At 35.3% G+C, this 20,376-nt stretch overlaps 1 protein-coding gene across 1 annotated transcript in view; it reads left to right on the forward strand.

The window, feature by feature from the left end:
* Positions 1-9,920, forward strand: part of LOC121726214 (neural cell adhesion molecule 2) — a 226,551-nt gene extending 216,631 nt beyond the window's left edge. The window contains exons 8-17 of the mRNA XM_042113451.1: positions 3,159-3,306; positions 3,915-4,045; positions 4,264-4,423; positions 5,195-5,298; positions 5,762-5,951; positions 6,636-6,769; positions 7,058-7,238; positions 7,653-7,888; positions 8,551-8,709; positions 9,052-9,920. Of these exons, the coding sequence (XP_041969385.1) occupies positions 3,159-3,306; positions 3,915-4,045; positions 4,264-4,423; positions 5,195-5,298; positions 5,762-5,951; positions 6,636-6,769; positions 7,058-7,238; positions 7,653-7,888; positions 8,551-8,709; positions 9,052-9,270 (1,662 nt within the window). The 3' untranslated portion in view covers positions 9,271-9,920. The remainder of the gene's footprint in view (positions 1-3,158; positions 3,307-3,914; positions 4,046-4,263; positions 4,424-5,194; positions 5,299-5,761; positions 5,952-6,635; positions 6,770-7,057; positions 7,239-7,652; positions 7,889-8,550; positions 8,710-9,051) is intronic.
* Positions 9,921-20,376: the final 10,456 nt, after the last annotated feature.

Raw genomic sequence — 20,376 nt, forward strand, 5'->3', positions numbered from 1 at the left:
GTAATCTTTATTACTATAAGAAACAACGTTCCAACGTCAACTTAAAATAGGGGCACGTAAAAGTAATAAATGTAGATTGAATGGGCCAGCCTGTGAGCATGGCGCACTCAAATCGGTCTTATGGGACATCCCGCCCGCCCTAGTGTTGATATAAGTGATAGAAAGTGTGTCACTACAGGCCGTAGGCCGGAGCACGAATTTTGATGGCTGTTTTAACTAATACGATACCGTGCGACATTGTGTTAAAATATTATGATTTTTATCTTTTAGTATCAAGTTTTCTAATGTCGGCTGTCGCTATGTGTCCTTCCTTATCTTTACTAGGGTTGCTGAGGATTCCTCTTCCGTTTCCTCATAATGAGGAAGTTCCGCAATATTTTGGGTTCCTCAACCGTTACCGCATCCTCATAAATAAAAATAAAAAAATCCTCTTCCGCTATCGCTTCCTCAAAATTTATGAGGAATTTATGAGGAATTTCCCTGCGCATGCGCGTCGCGTATCCAATCATGGCAACGCACACGCCAGAGAGATTATATCATTCACTCATTTTTTTTGTGTGCGTTGTTGTGTATGTTTAGCCTGGGAAAATTAAGAAACTCAGACCGAATAATTCGTGTAGTTTTGAATGTTGGTACAGTTGTTCCTAAGGTGTCCAGATGAATATATAATAAAAGTCTCCGAGGGTGGGACAAGAGCCGGCAGTGGGGGAGGGGGGGGAAAGCTCTTTCTGAAAATAATAATAAATAAATAAAATTAGATATATATAAATATATATAATAGACTCTATTTTGAAGGAGGAATCAGGGGACTACGTTACGCCGATTTACTGTATCTGTCTCTATTAATCGAGGTAACGTATTCCCGTGATTCCTCCTTCAAAGTTGATCCTATCTAAATTTATTCTTTTTAATATCTTCAGGAAGAATGAGTCTAGTTTTTATTTTATCGTAAACATCTTTCAAATTTATTTTTGGTCGGTCGATTGGCGGGGTACGGGGCATTCATTTTTTTTTTGCAATTTTTAAGGGTCATATTATTTTTTATTTATTAGTAAATTTAGAAAAAATCTAACGTAGCTTTAACAGATCATAGTATTGTATAAAAATCATTTGTCTAAACGCATTGTCCAGGGAGTTAATTGGGGAATACGTTTGTATGGAAAAACAGTGCGAGCACCCTTTTGATACTCTGTATTTACTAAAGTAATGATCGTACAGTAAAAATGTTTAGAAGTAATTTATAGTAAATTTAATGTAGATAATTAATGTAGAAGTTTTCGAGTCACAAGCAAAAACCTTGAAAAAGATACCTGTCCCCCCCTCCCCCACCGCCGGCTCTTGTCCCACCCTCGGGGAGTTTTAGTATATATTCATCTTGACACCATTAGGAACAACTGTACCAACTTTCAAAAGTACACGGATTATTCGGTCTGATCGTCGATTTTGAAACTAATTTTCTTAGACTAGTTACTGAACTCCTCCTTAATTGCTGGACCGATTTTGATGATTCTTTATTGTGTATGTTTTGAGAATGGTTTAGATTCATAGTTTGGTCCACTGGAAAATGCCCTTTTAATTAATTTTTGTGTAATGTACCTATGTAGTATGTACCTAGTTATGTACAGACAGGACAAAGACTTTTGGGTTGGGTCCGCTAGTATTTATAATTTCTTATCATCCTCTTCCTCATCCGCTTCCTCATCCGCTTCCTCTTCCGCTTCCTCATCCGCATCCTCTTCCTCAAAAAATATCCTCTTCCTCATCCGCATCCTCTAAATTTGCGCGTGAAAATTCCTCTTCCTCCTCCTCTTCCTCATAATCACTTCCTCAACAACCCTAATCTTTACTAATACGAGTATTTTAAATGCGAAAATGTGTCTGTATGTCTTTTACTTCTTCCTGCTCAAACGGCTAAACCGATTTGGATAGAATTTGGTATGGTCGAGATACTCTTAAAATAGGGAAAAGATAGAAAGAAGTTGTTGTTGCGAAAATAATATTATGTAAGTTATGCTCAGTAAACGTATTTCGGCGAAAAAAAATCTGACAAAGGCGGATGGCTGATAAACCAGCCCACCTCTGTTACTAAATTAATTTTTAAGTCTTTGGTAACAAAAAATTATTAGCTGCTAAATAATGGTCTAGAATGAATATTGAAGTCCCTACAAAGTTCAAATGCCTCACCCTGCTGAGGCGACTTAAATATTCCACTTAGCTGTCCAGGTGACAATCCTTTCGACTGCATTAAGTGCTGACGTGGAGTTTTACCATAAAATACTATGTAAGAGCATTAATAACTTGAAATTCTCAAGTACTAAAAAATCCATAATGAAAAGCAAAAAGTAAGGTATTTAGATGATAATAATAATATTTTGTAAGCCTTCGTGTCCTCAAATATGCTCTTTATAAAATCATCTACACGCCATATTATAAGAATGATCATACCATTGTAATGTTTCAAAAGTCCAAAGAAACAATTTAAACGTATTTTTCCCAATTATGGTTTAATATGCAAACACAATACAATCTTCAACTATACAATTATTCAAATATGAAATACTAGATAACGCCCGCAAATCGCGCGGGAACCGTACATTTTTCCTAAATAAAAAGGATCCGTTATCATTTTCCGGTTCTCAAACTTTCACCAGGCCAAATTTCAGTGAAATCAGTTCAGCGGTTTAGGCGTGAAGAGAAAACAGATGGACGGACAGACAGACAGATAGACATACACACTTTTACATTTATAATATTAGTATGGAAATATGGATTGTAAAGGTATTTTTTATTATCTACCATCGATAAGATTGTTATTATTAGTTACGAAACACGAGACGTTAAATTGACTTAACTAATTTTATTACTACTTTTTATTGCATTAATTTAAATTATTTTAATGGCGTATTCCATTAAAGAAACATAACATAACCGGGACTGCTGCACCATAAAAATTAAAGTGTTTATGGCCACACGTTGTTAATCAAATAACATTACTGTTTTCACGGCTGTATTCTGAAACATTTCCCTAACTTTGTAATTCCCTCGACTGCGCCTAATTCGCAAAATTAAACTCATTACGTTCATTGTCTAATATGGCAAGGATTGTACACACCTGTTTACCGTGTAGCGCCGTAGGGTTAACACGCAATTACTTGTAGCTGTCCTCGGATGGGAACACGACTACGTCGACGGTGTCGCTACAATTATCGAAATCTGACGCGGGGGCCAAGCTCGCCTGCCGCGCTTCCAACCCTCAGATGCCGTCCGTCGCCGCCTTGGAGGACGACTGGACGTTAGATATTCAATGTAAGTGGTTTTATTTACCAAGCATATTTTCTAATCATGAATATTAAAGATAATAATATAATTTATTGCATTCCACAAAATTATACAAGAAAACAGTAAAAGCTGAAAAAGACAACAAAATTCTGACGGCCTATAGCTAAATAGCGCAGGCAACCATCGAGTAGTACATTGATATTATGTACGTTAGGTACATAATCCAACAAAATGACGTTGCTCCGCCTTCTATATATTAATCTTTTTCTATGATTGTGCAAACTATTGACTGTCTTTGTTCATGATAACAAAAGATTGGCACTGTGCAAAAAACACAAGATTAACATTGAAATTATTCAACTTCAAATTAAAATTCTTTTTAACCTTTACATTAAATATTTTACAGTTCTCTCAGTTTTACTTACAACTGCATAAAAATGAAACAGCATAATATTGTAGTTCTCCTAGAAATTTCAACGGAGATATTTTCCATTAAGACGGAATAAATTAATAGTTCATTTCCAGAATTAATTCTGAGCTTTACACTAACATTCATTAACTTTGACGTCATCGGTCTGAATATAAATAGCTGGGGGTCGTGGGAATGTAAATCAAAATAATTTAATTTTGCACAGATGTACCGGAGACCGTGGTGCGGTTAGGCACTAATTTAGACCCCACCAATATTAGAGAAGGCACTGATGTATATTTTGATTGTATCATCAAAGCCCATCCCTACGTTTACAAGGTGGAATGGAGACACAATGTGAGTAATTTCAACCTAAATTGTACCTACGAATTATTGATTTCAATTAAATTTAGGGTAGCCCGAGCATTCGCTATTTATAGCTTAAGATGTAAGATTCTTCACGTCTCATTATCTTCGTATCTAATTTACTTTTGTTAAAAGTTACACGTTGCACAGAAAAAGAAAATGAGTGTCGCAATCTCCCGACTGAATCTAAAAGTTTTTATACTTTTCAGGGAAAAATTCTCTCACATAATGTCGGCCAAGGTATCATCATTAGTAACCAGTCTCTAGTGCTGCAGTCTGTGGGCAGAAAAACGGCGGGCAACTACACTTGCGTCGGTTTTAACGCAGAAGGTGACGGAGAGAGTAAACCGTTCTCTCTCGACGTTTTGTGTGAGTTAACTGCAAATATAATTAAATAACTTTTATATTAAAAACATTTTTTAACTTTTTTGTTAGAGAAAAGTGGTGTTAAAGTTAAATTAGCACGGCTTATAGAGTAACACGAATACGAGACGAAACGAGGCGCTGTAATAATGTAACACGAAATTGAAATATCAAATACGATGATGCTGTTTGATATTCAACTTTCATAATACTATTAAGCATCGTTACATCGCGTCTCGTCTCTTTTTATTTTGGTGTCATCTTAATGATATAAAAATAACAATAGTGTGTTCATATTGTGCCGTATAAGTGAACCAATCTGTACCTATAATATATCAGGCTTAAAGATTTATTTATACATGTCAGTCACAGATAAGGATGTAATGAATCACGATATTCATCTTCTGAAATAGGCACTAAGAAGAGTATTACCCTCGTAAGAGCTCATCATCGCGTATACACCTTACAAGTGTCTTAATGATGCGAGTCACGCTTTGAGTTCAACCGACTGAATGATTTACACGAGGGTGTTTGCATAGGGCCTGTCTTAGATCTGGGATATCTTCCGGAACTATTATTTCACCTCAAAGAGGAAATTTAGGGCCATATACTTTGATGTATGAGACACGAGATGATCACTGATCCATATTTAACGATCATCTCAATTTACATAGAAATCTTACGAGATAAAACTCTATCGCCTGAACTATAAAAGCGTCAGATAAAACAAGTTTTACACGTTGTAAGTCGTATCCTAACTTTGAGCGAAATTTTCAGATGCGCCAACGTGTAGGAGTTCTCAACAAAGAGTGCACGGAGTTGCGAAACAGGAGCGAGCTCACATAACCTGCCACGTCGACGCCAACCCACCTGACGTTAGCGTACGTAACACAATATTAAAAGTACCACAACTTCAGCCGTACTATTCTCCGCGCGGCTAATTACTTTTCCGAATTAATTAAATATGGAATATAGATGAATGGAAACCTACAGCTCGTATTAATTTGCGAGTAGATATTGTATATTATGTTACACGACTGACACGAAAAATGTTCAATTCAATGGTTATAAATTGCGAAATAGCCTGCGGCGTTATATTAAATATTTCAGATCAGAAAAAGCTCACTGAGCACTCCGCTCGTATTACTTTTTAATTTGTTCCAAAGCCTGACTAGGAAAATTAAAGGTTTCGCTGCGGGCGATTCGTAGTTATCGACGAAGAAAATTAAAGGAAAACAAGAAAATAGAAGATAATTTGCAGTAAATAAATTTTATAAATTGCGAGTCAGTCGATTTAGTTGTAGATTCCTCGGCTGTTCCAAAAACCGGACCGTTCGTTTGCAGTTCCGATGGACTTTCAATAATACGGCGAACAGTAATGAAGTGAGCGACACATATGTTTCCAAAGCTGGCACGAGCTCAACTGTCACGTACACGCCTCACACAGAAATGGACTACGGTACACTTTTGTGTTGGGCGCACAACAGGATCGGGAAACAGCGGGTGCCCTGTGTGTACCATATTATTGCTGCCGGTAAGTTCTGTACTTCGAATCGTACTTTCTTGTAAGTCAGATTGATTTTGTTACTTTGTTCAATTGATTGACTGGGTTTTACGCTTTTCAAAAGATACGTTTTATGTTCCTCGAGCTGCATGTCGTAAAAGACTTAAATAGTTTTAAATTCTTCGTTTATTAAGTCAATTTCCTTTTATACTTTGCGATAAGTCTTAGTTTTCCGATTGTTCTAAATTGTTTTACTTTATACCCCTCCGTAAAATCTGGTTCTAAATGCTGATACTGATAGTGAAGTTTTGAGAAACATAGCCTTCTAAAACAAAAATATATTTTTATACAGTAGACGCCTAGTTTGGTTTCAACTGTTTGAATAAGTTCAATTTATTGTAATCCAGGTTTTAGTACCTAGTGTTTTAGATTACAAGATAAGCTGCTTATAGTATACTCGAGCCAGTGTCTCAACTACAATGGAGTAAATATATTTGTTTGAGTATAATATTGTATTGAAAGGTCGAATAAAAGATGTATGTACCTTTTATTGGACATCTTTTAGATACCTTCATACATTATAATTATTATGGGTAATTAAAACAACAATCGTCTTGATATCAGTTCGTTGTTTCATTTAAGGATTAAATGTATGTTATTAGTTATTACTTATTATAATATTCCATTCTAACTCAAATTATTATGTATAAATAGGTCGACCAGATCAAGTCCACAACTGCACCGTAGTGAACGCATCTCTGACGTCCTTTGGCGTCCGTTGCTCGGAAGGATTCAATGGAGGCATGCCGCAGTCGTTTCTATTAGAAGTTCGAGACATCGTTTCGCAAGTATGCAATGAATATTTTAGATTGTATATAATTCTAGAGGTCGCTCTCTATTATGTGTTATGATGGACAACCATTAAACATGATTGTTGTCATGATTCTAGAACGAACTATTACATGCACAAAATAATGACAATCATGGGAAATCATAGACGAATTGGCCCCTGTACCTGTTCGTAATCACCTGTAATAGTTCATCATTGACCAACTTGGAGAAACCGTATAAAATGTATTTTATTAATCAGATTACTATTTCGTGAAACGCACTTAAATCGAATTTACATTTCATAGGTAATCGTAGCCAACGTATCCAGTGCGGTGCCTCGGTTTACGGCAATCAGTTTGGAGCCGGGGAAAACGTACGCTGCCGCAGTGCTGGCTTTTAACGCAAAAGGAAGAGGTGATCCATATCCACTGAGAGCCAGCACACTCAGGCCACCAGAAAAGCATCATGTGCACGATAAAAGCTTAGGTAATATATTAATAGTTATTTACATTTGAATATATAGGATGTTTTGTAAAGCATTGTGGTAATTCTGCTTTGAGTTTTTCGGATCGACATTCGTTGTTTTTCATACCTACACCATATTCTCATAAAAACAAACATTATCGAGTACCATAAGCAAAATAGTAATCAGCACCTACCAAAGTTAAGTACTAGATACTTAATATCATTGCATTGATATATACATTAAAAGTTATACGAATAACAAGTCTAAAAATAGTCGAACTAACAATAATATAACCTCACACATTAACAAATAACAAATCTTTTTAGTTTGATATAAATTATTGTAATTGTGCTTGTGGTCGCTAATAACCTTGTTGTTCTAAGCGACTTTAAATATTAATAAAAAATAATAATCGATTCAAAATGTTCTATCAGATGTCCCACGCACCGCCTTCCAAATGTCAGGAGCGATGTCAGCAGCAATAAGCGGTGGTGGGGTGGCGATGCTGGCGGCGGTGCTCATCACCGTCGCCCTCCGACAGCGGTGTGCCAAGCGCAAGCCGCGAGGCCCCGCCCCTACCGCCTCGCCCGACAAACTCCGCGACAAAGACGACAGCGAAAGCGACGATAGGAACCCCGATATCATACCGTCTGATACGGATCACATGCAGGTACTTTTACTTACGTTTATATTATGTGTGTGTAATGATAAGTACTCACATACGGTTTTGCTCGATCGAGAAATAACGTCAAGCAAAACCCGCGGCTCGAGCTTTCGTCCACACATTGAGCATTGCTCAATAGTTTTATTCTAAATCGATACATTTAATTCCAACAAGCCGGCTCGAAGCGAGCCTTCAAGCGGCTCGATGCGAGCCTTCGAGCAGTGAGTTTTGTGGTCCACGTAGTAATTATTACTTGATTTGGAGTAAAACTATCGAGCAAAACCGTATGTGAGTACTTAGCATAAGAGCATCCGCAGACTTAAGAGTTTGAGTGTGCACAATATAGTATACATTTTCATTTAGTCATTTATATGCTAACAAACCCTATTTAGCCTTGCTGCCATACGAGTATTAATAGCATCGAGGACAGATGGGCACAGCTTGGGTAATGAAAAGTTACAAATAAAATAATATTGGTTGTTAGATTTTGTAAACAATTTTTATATAAGCGTAATTGAATGGCACATAAAATAATGTCAGGCTTTGTCTTTGAAAATATAAAATATTAAAAATATTAGGATTTCGAATATCATAGAATATGATAATATTTAGCGATAAATGCAACAGGTCAGGTATATGTTTTCTAATCTTTATAATATATTTTGTAGCAACTCGACTATTTTCGGCAGCAACAAGTGTCGACTATATCTCCGCCAAACAACCGAGCACCTAGAGGGAGTATCGCCGGGGTGCGGGGCAGCATACCGGGGTACTGTCCACTCCGGACGGCTCCACCGCCTGCTCATCCAGTCATGCATGACAACTCTGTAAGTGTCACGAACTTTAATGACACTTCATTAAGATAATTCCCGAGAATGAGAATAATTTATCGCCATTTATTATGCTAACGTTAATCTGCGTTTCTACCAGAACCACGTTGCAAACAAAGTGTGTTTTTAATATTCAAAAGAATAGCTAGTGAGGCAAATGAATCGTTCTTAAAAAACACATTTTTTGAAACTCCACTCCCGTGGAACTTCTTTGAAGCTTAGCTACCTTAAATTGTAAGGCTCTGGTTTCAAAATAGCATATTACATAATATTTTGCATTCCCTCAGTATTAATACACTATAATTAGTGCACTTGGTGAGTTTTATTACTCGTTCGCAGACGTCAACAGTGGGTATTCCCCCGCCCGCCGGGTTCGCGAGCGGCTCGTGCACGCTGCCGCGCAACGCAGGCGGCGCTGTCAGCTCGCACAGCATCCCGTTGCAGCATCTCCGCACACTGCCGCGCGCACACCCGCACGCGCACGCGCACACGCACGCGCACGCGAACGCGCACACCATCAGCGCGCACGCCAACCCGCCGCGCGACACGCCCCTCTGACAGACCACGCAGCTCTAGGATATGTAAATAAATTAGAATTTTGTAACGGACTCCATGGTTTCGGTGTTATATTATGATCACGGCGATGTGACAGTTTCAACTCCTTGTTTAAAAGTGTACGTATGTATCATAGATTTTTTATTACAATGCGATTTGTGTTTGCGTTATGTAAATATGTATTAATTTTAACAGCACGCTGCACGAGACTCCTTTTGACCGATGAGTGTACGATTTAAAATAGTTTTTTATACCTTATTTATACTCATTATTCTTAATAAATGATTTATTATTAACAGAAACGATATTATGGCGGTGGCGCCGAAACCGATGTTTTAAAAGTATACTTAGGTTTGATATTATGCAGCACGAGAAACTCACGGTCGGTGACCAATAGGAAAACGTTATTAACAATTATTATATGTGATCATTCCTGCATTCTAGCAGTTGTATAATGTATAGTCAGTTCTAGGAAATACATCGAATCCCCTGAGTTTCTCGCACTGGATCGATGTTACTGTTTGTTTGTAAATTTTAATGTAAATATAGCGAATAATATTCCAATAAACATCATAGGTAATTAACATCTGATTTGTAATACGTAATAACATAGGTAGGATAAGATCACAGAAATAAATCAAGATAGAACGGCGACGCGAGTACGTTGCTAAGGAATCGATCGTGTCAATTTTTGCTTTGCATTTAGTTAGAACAAATAACTTACCTGTGGAAAGAAATACCTCCTTTTGACCGATTTACTTTCGTACTTCTGTTTTTACAATTAGACACTGCACAATGAGGCATTTTTGCACAACCGCTCCGGTGTAATCAAGTCGAGACGTGTGCGCTGACTAAATGAACGTTCAACGAATCTTGCTCACTTGTGCAAGATTGAAACACGCGTACTCCACCCGCTTAGCCGTTCTATCTTGATTTATTTCTGTGGATAAGACGTTGCGTTGATATCTCAAAGGTTGATACGAATATAATTTTTTTTGTAAGATTTTAGTTCTGAGGTTGTGAATTTTTTATAAAGGATCTAATTATTGTTAACAACGCAGATTTACTATTTGCGTGATTTTGTTCAACCTACTGATAATATAATAAAATGTCATTATGTTATACAATACTAAGAATGCAATTTTTTATTTCAATGAAAGCTTTTGTTACCGTTTCCCAGACGCTCATTGTATTTGTGATTGTACGGATTAATGGAGTACATCCAGGAATTCCCAATTAATATAATTTTAATTTTCTGCGGTTCGACTAAAGAGAAGTATATAATATTATACCTTTATTGTAGTTGAGAGCAAACAAATTGTGAAATGAAATTTAATAAAATTATATTTCATTGTTCACTTAAAAGTTATCGAGCGTAAGCGATCATCATCATTACTTGTGATACGTTACGAGAAATTTACAGTTATAAGTGCCTTAAGGAATTATTATTTTCAACGTTGTTTTCATTTAAATCTTAATTCTTTTTATTATTCTCAATTCGGAAGTCAAAAATAAGTTTTTTATATAATATATAATTTAATAAGTTTAAAAACAAATTGTTCGTCGACAAAAGCAAATGGCGCACCATCTATACTCTGACCACTTAAAGCGTGACTCTCGTGGCATACTCGTAGCATTCATTTAATATGCTACGAAGGTCGCGCTTAAACTGGTCGCACTATAGCTACGGCATTGCTATGACGGTTACACGTGGTGCTACGAATCACTTTGTAGCGCTACGATGTGGCTACGAGGTGCTACGCGAAGCGCGCTACAATTTTAATTATTATTATCACGGCTTCGTCCACATTTGTATCATTTGCTCGATCAGATCTCCGTCGCGTATCATCGAAGCGTATCAAAATGATACGCGCATCATGATACGCCCCAATCGCTATTAACCGCGTAACTGATACGTGTCGTATCAAATACGCGCATGATCGGCAGACTGATCTAATAGGCGTCCACACTATAATACGCATACTTTATATGGCGCGATGATCGCGACGGAGATCTGATCGCGCAAATGATACAAATGTGGACGCACCTTTATACGAATTTGGATTTTTTTTTTAGAAATTGTGTTATTCTCATAATATTCGTATTATACCGTAAACTCACAGTTAGCTCATTTATCACCCTTACTATAAGTTTAAAAACCAGTTACGTAGAAAAATGCGCAATCATTTTCTTTGAGGCACTTATAATATTTTATTTAGTATCAGTGTCCATTAAGACTTTATATATAAACGTTAATAGTGTAAATTTTTTGTATGATAATAACAATAATTGATTAATATTTAATAACGATTAATTGTAATAAACTAATTTATTTTTGTCGAGTTTTAACTCACTCTACGCCGATGGTCGCAGGGTTAGATGAAATTTATTAGCAATTGGCTTAGTCGGTTGATTTTGAGACAAAAGGAAGCAACGTAAATAAATTTATTAGGCTATTAATAACCTTACAATATGACATAAAACATTAAAAATAACATTAACACAATAACACCCATATTTCCATACTAATATTATTATAAATGCGAAAGTGTGTCCGTCTGTCTGTCTGTTACCTTCACGCCCAAACCGCTGTACTGATGTTGCTGAGATTTGTTATAGAGATACTTTGAGTCTCGGGAAAGGACATAGGAAAAATGTACGGTGCTCAAACGATAAAGGATCATCAAGTGATATAATATCTGGACACTCCACATAATGACCCTGGTCCCATGGTAAGTTCTCAAAGAACTTGTATTTCAGGTACTAGACTGAATATATTTCTTTTATACAAAATATTTATTTTAAGATTTTTACTACATTAAACATGCACATTCACATTTTTTAATCTTGTGGCTGTAAACTCCGGTTTGAGCTCTAACTCGCTCAACCATTAAGTTATATTGGTTGTTAATGTATTTATATGTATTTATTTTGTTTGTAACACTAATTATTGTCCTATTTCGTCCGAATCCGTACTGATGTGCTGTTTATGTTGATTAAACATGATTGTTGATTGATTAGTTGAATTAAATAGTTATAAAATATTTTTGTTTGTAAAAATATATTTTGAATATATTTTATTTAAGTGTAGAGCTTATAGTGAATACGTTGTTATGATCAAAATATTATATCATTTTGTTATTTTGAAGACGTGTTATATATTATTATATTTAAGACGTTTTTATTTATTAGAACGTTCTAAGTTTTAAAGAATTGTAAATAGTTTGAAACTTTCTAAATATCGAAAAACGAAAATAAACGAAAATTATAATAAAATGTTTATTATGTGTTTCATTTGTATCCATTAGTCGGCTAATGTAGTTTGAATTAATTTTCACGCGCATGTGCCGCTAATAGGCTATTTTAAAATGATAAAACTGTTTGCTGAAACTACGATCATATTAGGGTACAATGATATTACACAGGAGTTCATTTGCATTATAAAATATTTTGGTTTAGTTTTCCGTCAATAACAGTTTCCCCCGTGTAAATTGATTGCTTTATTAAATTTATTACTTTCAGTCTGTTCATTTGTTAATAGTATGCATATTGTGCACTGTATGTATGTATTCTACTAATTTCAATATTACTTGATAACAGTGAAATTCACAGTCGCAAAACTGAGATAGATAAATAGAGATATAAATAGAGTTATAAGTACTGAATAACAATATAACAAGCATATTTCCTCAAATATAACATAATATTTAAAACATAAAGACAAAACATTCAAAGAAAACAAAACGAAAGCGAACTTTTTGCTCTGTTTTATCTCCAACTAAAGCGCAATAATCCTTTGGTATTTTTACCTCGAGCCCCGACTTACGGTGCATGTGATTTCGTTAGATATTTGCGCTTTTCAAAGCAAACCACATAATAGAGGGATTTTACGGTATCTTATTTAAAGATCTGGAGTAATACATTCACTTTTATGAGATTGTAACGTCTTGGAACTGCCGCTTGACAGTTGCTAATAACGTTCCTAAGAGCTTCTTAACTTAAGTCGGAGCCGGGACGTGTTTCTACAAAAGTCAAATTAAATGAAATAGGAAAATCTCGGAAGAGACTTTGCTTTGAATAATTTTAGTTCGTGTCAGTTTAGTCTTACTTTTTCTGCTTATAGACCTGTAATATGTACTAACATGTAATGGTAAAAAATTAGACATATTATATTGGACATATTTTGCATATGAGGAATAATATTTTCCAGATGAACGTAAAAGCACAGATTACTAAATATTTACTACGTAAGTAAAAGTGCCGTTCTTCAGATTAAAGTTTTATGATAATTGGAAAATGCAAATCCGTTCTTACTGCAACAACTACTTCTATTATTATTATAAAGTAGAGAGAGACAGATTTAATATCTCAATACATATCCTAGTTACGATAGGCAAACTGATATTTGGTCCATACTCCATATACGTGGAACCACAATATCGATACCTCTGTGAAATGCACGTGACAGCTCGAAATTAAGCTAAAGGTTAGTCGTCGATGATTATTATATCGCAAGATATTATTATAGTACCTACGATACTCATACCAGCCATATAGGGTAACTTATACAAATTTTATGCATTATTTTAAAATGTAAAAAAATTGTTTATTTTAAATCATTTCGGAAAGTCACAAAAATTATGCAAATACTCGATAATATGAAAATGTGTGATATTTATTCATATTGAAGGTGTAACAAAAAATCAAATAAAGCTTGAATAATTTCAGTTCTTTATCTAAAAAAGTGCCGTAAATATTTCAAACTCTACAAAACAAAGAGAATTTTATTATTCGAATACTTGGCAAAGAAATTAAATAATTAACATAAACAAAGACAACTTACTCATAAACAATTTCAAACTTTGCACTTAGTAGTTTTCAACTGGGAGGAATTCATAAGTTCCAAGGCCCTCGAACATTTGGCATGGACAACGCTTCTTGAAAATCTTTACCCGAAAGTTGAAAACTAATGCCTCGAGGAGATGCCTTAACTGTTGTAATTAGCTACATCGCCAAAATGGCAAATGGTTATTAGATTGTTATTTATGTGCCTTTGTTATTGTGTCTTTGTTTCGTGGTTCATCATCATCATCGCTGTCCTCAAATTAAATCTCTACTCATATAATGTAAAGGTAACGAAAAAAAATTTCCTTTAGTTCTAGTGAGAACTAAGCAGTGGCTTATGCTAAAAAAATGCAAAAATCGAACTGTCCACCTGTATTACAATTTAAGTTTTTAAAATATAAGACTAGGTTATCAAAAATTGTTCATATGTGGGTACGAAAGTTAAAATTTTTGAGGACTGAGACTGACGAGCAATTTCACCGGACTCGATATTTGTGGGCTGAGCTTTAGATAGACCTACAAACGCATCGATTTCTAAACAATGCCCGCAAGGGTGACATGAGAAGAGAATTTACGGTCCAGTAGCGACGCCTCTGAGCCGTGTCCACGCAAATCATTTGAGCGCACTCTCGTCAATACCACAAAAATCCCCGAAACTAGGTGATGCAAATTTTAAATTCAAATTCATACTAATATTTTAAATGTGAAAGTGTGTCTGTCTGTCGGTCTGTCTGTCCGTCTGTCTGTGTGTCTGTACATCTGTCTGTTACGTCTTCATGCCCAAACCGCTGAACTGATTTTGCTAAAATTTGGCGTGGAGATACTTTGAGTCCCGGGAAAGAGCACAGAATACTTTTTATCCTGGAAAAATGTATGGTTCCTGCGTGATAAATGAGTTTTGGCGCAACGGAGTTGCGGGCGTTAACTACTTAGTTTAAATATTTTTTCTCAATGGCAGAGTCTACTGAAAACAAAATAGCTAGACTTGCACCGTGGTCGTACCTTTTGCTTCTTCGGGAGCTAGCTCGACTAGAAGAATTAGCATAAAAATCTCATACGTGGCATACTTTCTTACACAGGTAATCAGTAACTAAAAAGTATTATACGCTAATAATAGTAATTTTTACAAATACTAAATTTGTATAAGCAACTATTAAAGTAGATACGTGAAGACTAGAATATAATGTCTAATTTAATGTATATAACAGGAATACCTGAGACTTAGCACTTTACACCGCTTGTATAAATTAACTAGTGTTCAGAACATCAAAAGCTAGACTTAACGGGAGTGCCTAACGATTTTGAGAAACATTCCAAAGTGCAGAGAACAATTTGCATTTATTTACCTCTTGATAAAACTATAACCGAAACAGAACAAAATTTTTAGCTCTTTGTGGGGTTCATTGCAAGATTTCCATTTTAAATATGGGTTTTTTTCTTACAAAATATAGTAATGATGAGAATTGTCTAATAAAAAAATGTTGGTAATAAAAGGCGAAAACTACACACAGATATCTCTGGCCTAGATATTGAGGCCAGGCGAGGTATCTAGATACCTCTGACTACAATATCCAAAATATATTCAAACAAACAAACAAATATACTTTATTGTGCACATTTAGATGCAATATAAATTGAAAAATTAAACTGCACACAAAGGCAGCCTTATTAATAACAATAATAATATCTATGGACGCTTCACACCACGTCAGTCTGGCCCCGTGCTAAGTACCTAAAGAACTTGTGTTACAGGTACCAGACATCGGAAATATATTTAATACTTTTATACTATACATATATTTAAGATTTTTATTATATGATACACATATTTAATACACATCCATGACCCAGGAACTTTGAAAACTTTTTGTTCCGTCGGCGGGATTCGAACCCGAGATACCAACGCGCTCACCACTGAGCCACAGAGGTCGTCAAATTATATATTATTATTTTAAAGCAATATCTTCCAGGCAACCTTTAACACGCCTTTGAGATGAAGAACTTAGGAAAATGGTGATGATTATATTTATGGTATATTTTTACTGATAAAATCAAGAATTAAGAAAAAAACACGTAGCTCTACTAAAATATTAATGTCTATGAAATAACGTGAAAATAGGCTCCGCAATATGAAAATAAGAAAATGGGATCAAATATAAACCTGTACAATAAAGTGAAGAGCTGCTAAAACGAACGAAAATACCAGGTGAATACGCACATACAGAGAAATGCTATAACTTCAACGAGTACACTCAACTGCAAAATTACAATAAAAGACTATTTAAACCTAATAGTTCATTTCTATTAGGTAAACCGTTTGCTCGTTGCTCGTTTGCCCCCTTATTTTATGCAAAAAGTATTCTTTATCTTATAAATAAAATTCTCGTGTCACAATGTTAGACCGCGTACTCCTCCGAAACGGCTTTACTGATTTTAACCAAATTTTATATGCATATACAGTGGATCTGAGAACCGGTTACTGGGTACATATTATAAGTGCATTTTGTTGAATAAATAATAGTAAATTATTACAACTCGAGACGGCAACCATTGTTCGTGGGACGGGATAGCGATGGACGTTGTCATGGTAACACACTTATTTAGTCACTTCAATAAAATTATATGGGTGAAATACGTCTTGATTTATATTATGGCAAAGCAACGTTTGCCGGGACAGCTAGTAATATTATAATAAAGTATGATAATTAATCGAATAAAAACATTATTCTTGTATTTTTGTAATTCTTACTAGTACTTTTGCCTGTCAATAGTTTGAGATATAATTTCTCACTCTCTAACCAATAAAAAATGCGAGCGCAAGAGCGTGAGTTCGTCTCATAACCTTGCAGGATGTGATGGACGTTGATGATATTCCTCTAGTTCCCACCTCTCCATGTATGTGTTTTACTTGTTAACCACAAGGTTTGAAGCGGACAGGGTTTTGAAGCGAAATAACATAATAATCCCTTATTAATAAAAATATTAATTTTAAGATATTTTATCTTGATTTCATGGAGAAAAACATTGCTACGTATCATACTTAGTACAAATGATTCAAATACCTAAATATATTATTAAGTGAATACGAGTATAATATTATCAATAACTATGCAGGCGAGTGTACTTAAAATGGGCGACCAATTTGCATTTATTACGTACACGTGCTTTTGTCTGTGAACTGCGCACAGACTATTTAGGAAAATCGCATCGGTTCTGTATTTCAAGTAATTGGCCTGCGATCCAAGAGGAAAAAGATGGGTAGGTAATTCGTACGAGGTACCAATTCATTTAGTTTAAAATCATTTTTTTTTTCTGTATTGAATTGTTTTTGCTCTTAGGTTTAGCACATTGATTCATAATTATGCTCGCTTTCGGAACAGAGATTTAGAAACTCAATTCATAGTTACCATTCAATGCTAGGCGCGGCGTTTATACGGCGTATACGCATGAAACTTGTCAAAACCAAATTGAATTGTGAATTCATAATGAATACTTTATAATTTTTAATTAGAATGTATAATTTAATCCCTAGCTGGCTATACCAAGTTTAAAAGGTTTAATATCAGCTAGACGAGGAACCTCCCAAGTCTTTTTCGCCTAAACTCATAGCGTATTTTTTTAGCCCCGCATGGTGACTTTTCAACACGTCTGACGGACATTAAACCAACTTTAATTAAAAGACCTCCAGCTAAAGATGATATTTCTAAAAAGGCACTTTAAAACGCTTACGGAAATATTTGCGGCGCATTAACAAACGGCTCCGCTAACAAAGGCTCCGGACGACGACATTTCTCAACGTTGCTTTTATTAAATGTCTGATGTAGTTTGTCACTGGCACAATAAAGGACCACGGTCTGTACAGGTACGGGTGGCGCTGAGGTAAGTAGCCGCCTTAATTTAAACTCTCTGGCTATAAGATTACGGTTGTGACTATGACCATGTTCTTAAAAATATTTATTAATTAAACCTTTAATGAATATGTAGGTATGCTCGGAAGTGAAACGTTAACTATTTGTTAGCTAATATGGCTTCTCCGGAATCCTTTTTTACCTATTAAAAAGTGAATATACGACTATTATGGCAAAGCAACGTTTGCCGGGACACAAAACGGACGTTTGGACGGGACTAAACATGCAAAAAAACATATTTCGTTCAAAAAAAAAAACCATATATATCTCCAAAGGATATAAATACAGAAAATACACAGAGTAAAACTTTATTATCGCTGCATAGCTGGCCCTAAGATCGTCAATAATATGGCTTTTAATATAGTGTATTAACATTAATGTTGTGTAATATGGGATTAAATTGGGATTACTGTATTCAATACCACCCAACTAACTAACTAACTAAAGAGTTAAAACAGATCTACAAGAGAGCTAAACACATCCAATGGTGTTCAATAATTGCTATCACATGGAGTTATAGCTCGCTATAAGTCTACTGTACCCTTGAATTGGGCACAAATTTTTATTACCTTAGGTTGCACTATGACGATATAGTAGAGCTATAGAATGTATTTAAGAGACACAGTAAAGTTATTAATGGATATACAATAGCGATAACTGAGCCTTAAAGCGTTCTAAGTGAAGTATTTAAGTGACTAGTGATTCTTCAAGCATTATAATAGAGCTACATGCTTCCTAAAGATACTTTGAGTGCTACAAAACAAGCAAATTCACGAATATTAACCCTTTTAGGGTTATAGTAGATCTATGATGCATCTAAAAGCGCTCTAAAGGAGTATACATAAGCTTTCCTAGAACTTAATGATTTAATAGAAGATGATAATTTCTTATATAGATCTTATAGTGGTAAGATTCGCTCAAAGATATAACACAGAAGCTCTGGTCTGTACTGTAGGGATCGCTGCAGTTCGACTTTAGCCTTCATACTCTGCTCTTGTAGACTCGTTTTGTCACTATAGGTGTTATATTTTATTACTAACTCTGTTTTGTTGCCACAACCTATAATTACAGCTCCAAGTCAACCTTTATAACACTTCAGGTTCTAAACTAAGCTATATTTGCAGCGGTAATGTTAGTTGGGCAATGGCATTACTTTACAAACATAGCTTTCGGAATAATATTATATCCCGAAATATACACGAATATTAATATACTTAATAATTATTATTTTTCATCTCGCAAGGCAGTAATACGCTGTCTGTTGATACTTCTTGTAAGTTGTAACCACAGACGTAAAAAAAGTAGTTGTAACATACCACACCACATCCGGTAAGATTAATAGTTTTTCGACTGCGCTGTATCTCGTAGGGAGAATTTGTTATGTTATTACTAAAACTATTTTAATAATGTAGTAATTTTGTAATATTTATGAAATTTTACACATGAAAATTAAAGCCATAGACATGTCACATGGCTACAGAATAGACAGAATGGCATGATAGCGACTCTCAGGGAATGACAATGAATGGTCACGTCAAAATGAAGGGTTTTTGCCATAAAGGTAATATACCTAGCGGAATAGAGAAACAAAAGCCTGAGCAAGAGAAATGTCACTATCAGTAATACTGCGTGGTAAAAAGAGATGTGTGATACATGACAGCAGCACTCTTTTGTTGACATCCACTCGGCACGTGCCGCACGTTGACAATTTAATCTCATAGAAATCATGTTCAATTATGCTTGTGTAAGTGTATACGTACACATATTTTTACACACAGGTGAAACCAATTTCGGTTTCGTTTGACAGCTTGAGATTGTTGCTCTATTCCGCTAGGTATCTTACCTTTATGGTTTTTGCACAATATAAACATTTGAACGTAACGTAAAGTAATGTATACTAGATATTGCGGCCAATAATATATATTTTAATTTTTAATACAATTTATCTATCAGCAAAGACTTTTTACGTAACTAAGTCGCAGGGAAGTTATTCTGCCCTGCGGTGTAGTCGTGCAGGAAGCGCTTGCGTTCGGCTCTCTACACAGGATATTGCGCGGTATATCCTCAGACCGGTTCAATAGCAACATAACTCCAACATTTCAATGAAATATTTACTATTAACGTTTACAATTCAGTGACTTATACAAACGGGTAAATCTATTCGGTTCATGCATTCAGACATGAGACATCCCACTCTGCAATATTAGTTTATTGCAACATAAATTTCATCAAAAAATGGTTTTTCAATTGTGTTAGTAACGCTAAAACTCGAAAACGGCTGAACGGATTGGGCTAATTTTAGTCTTAAAATATTCGTAGAAGTCCAGTTAAGGGTTTAAAGTGACACGAAGTTCAC

This window comes from Aricia agestis, chromosome 4 (assembly GCF_905147365.1).
Source record: "Aricia agestis chromosome 4, ilAriAges1.1, whole genome shotgun sequence".
NCBI classification, from domain to species: domain Eukaryota; kingdom Metazoa; phylum Arthropoda; class Insecta; order Lepidoptera; family Lycaenidae; genus Aricia; species Aricia agestis.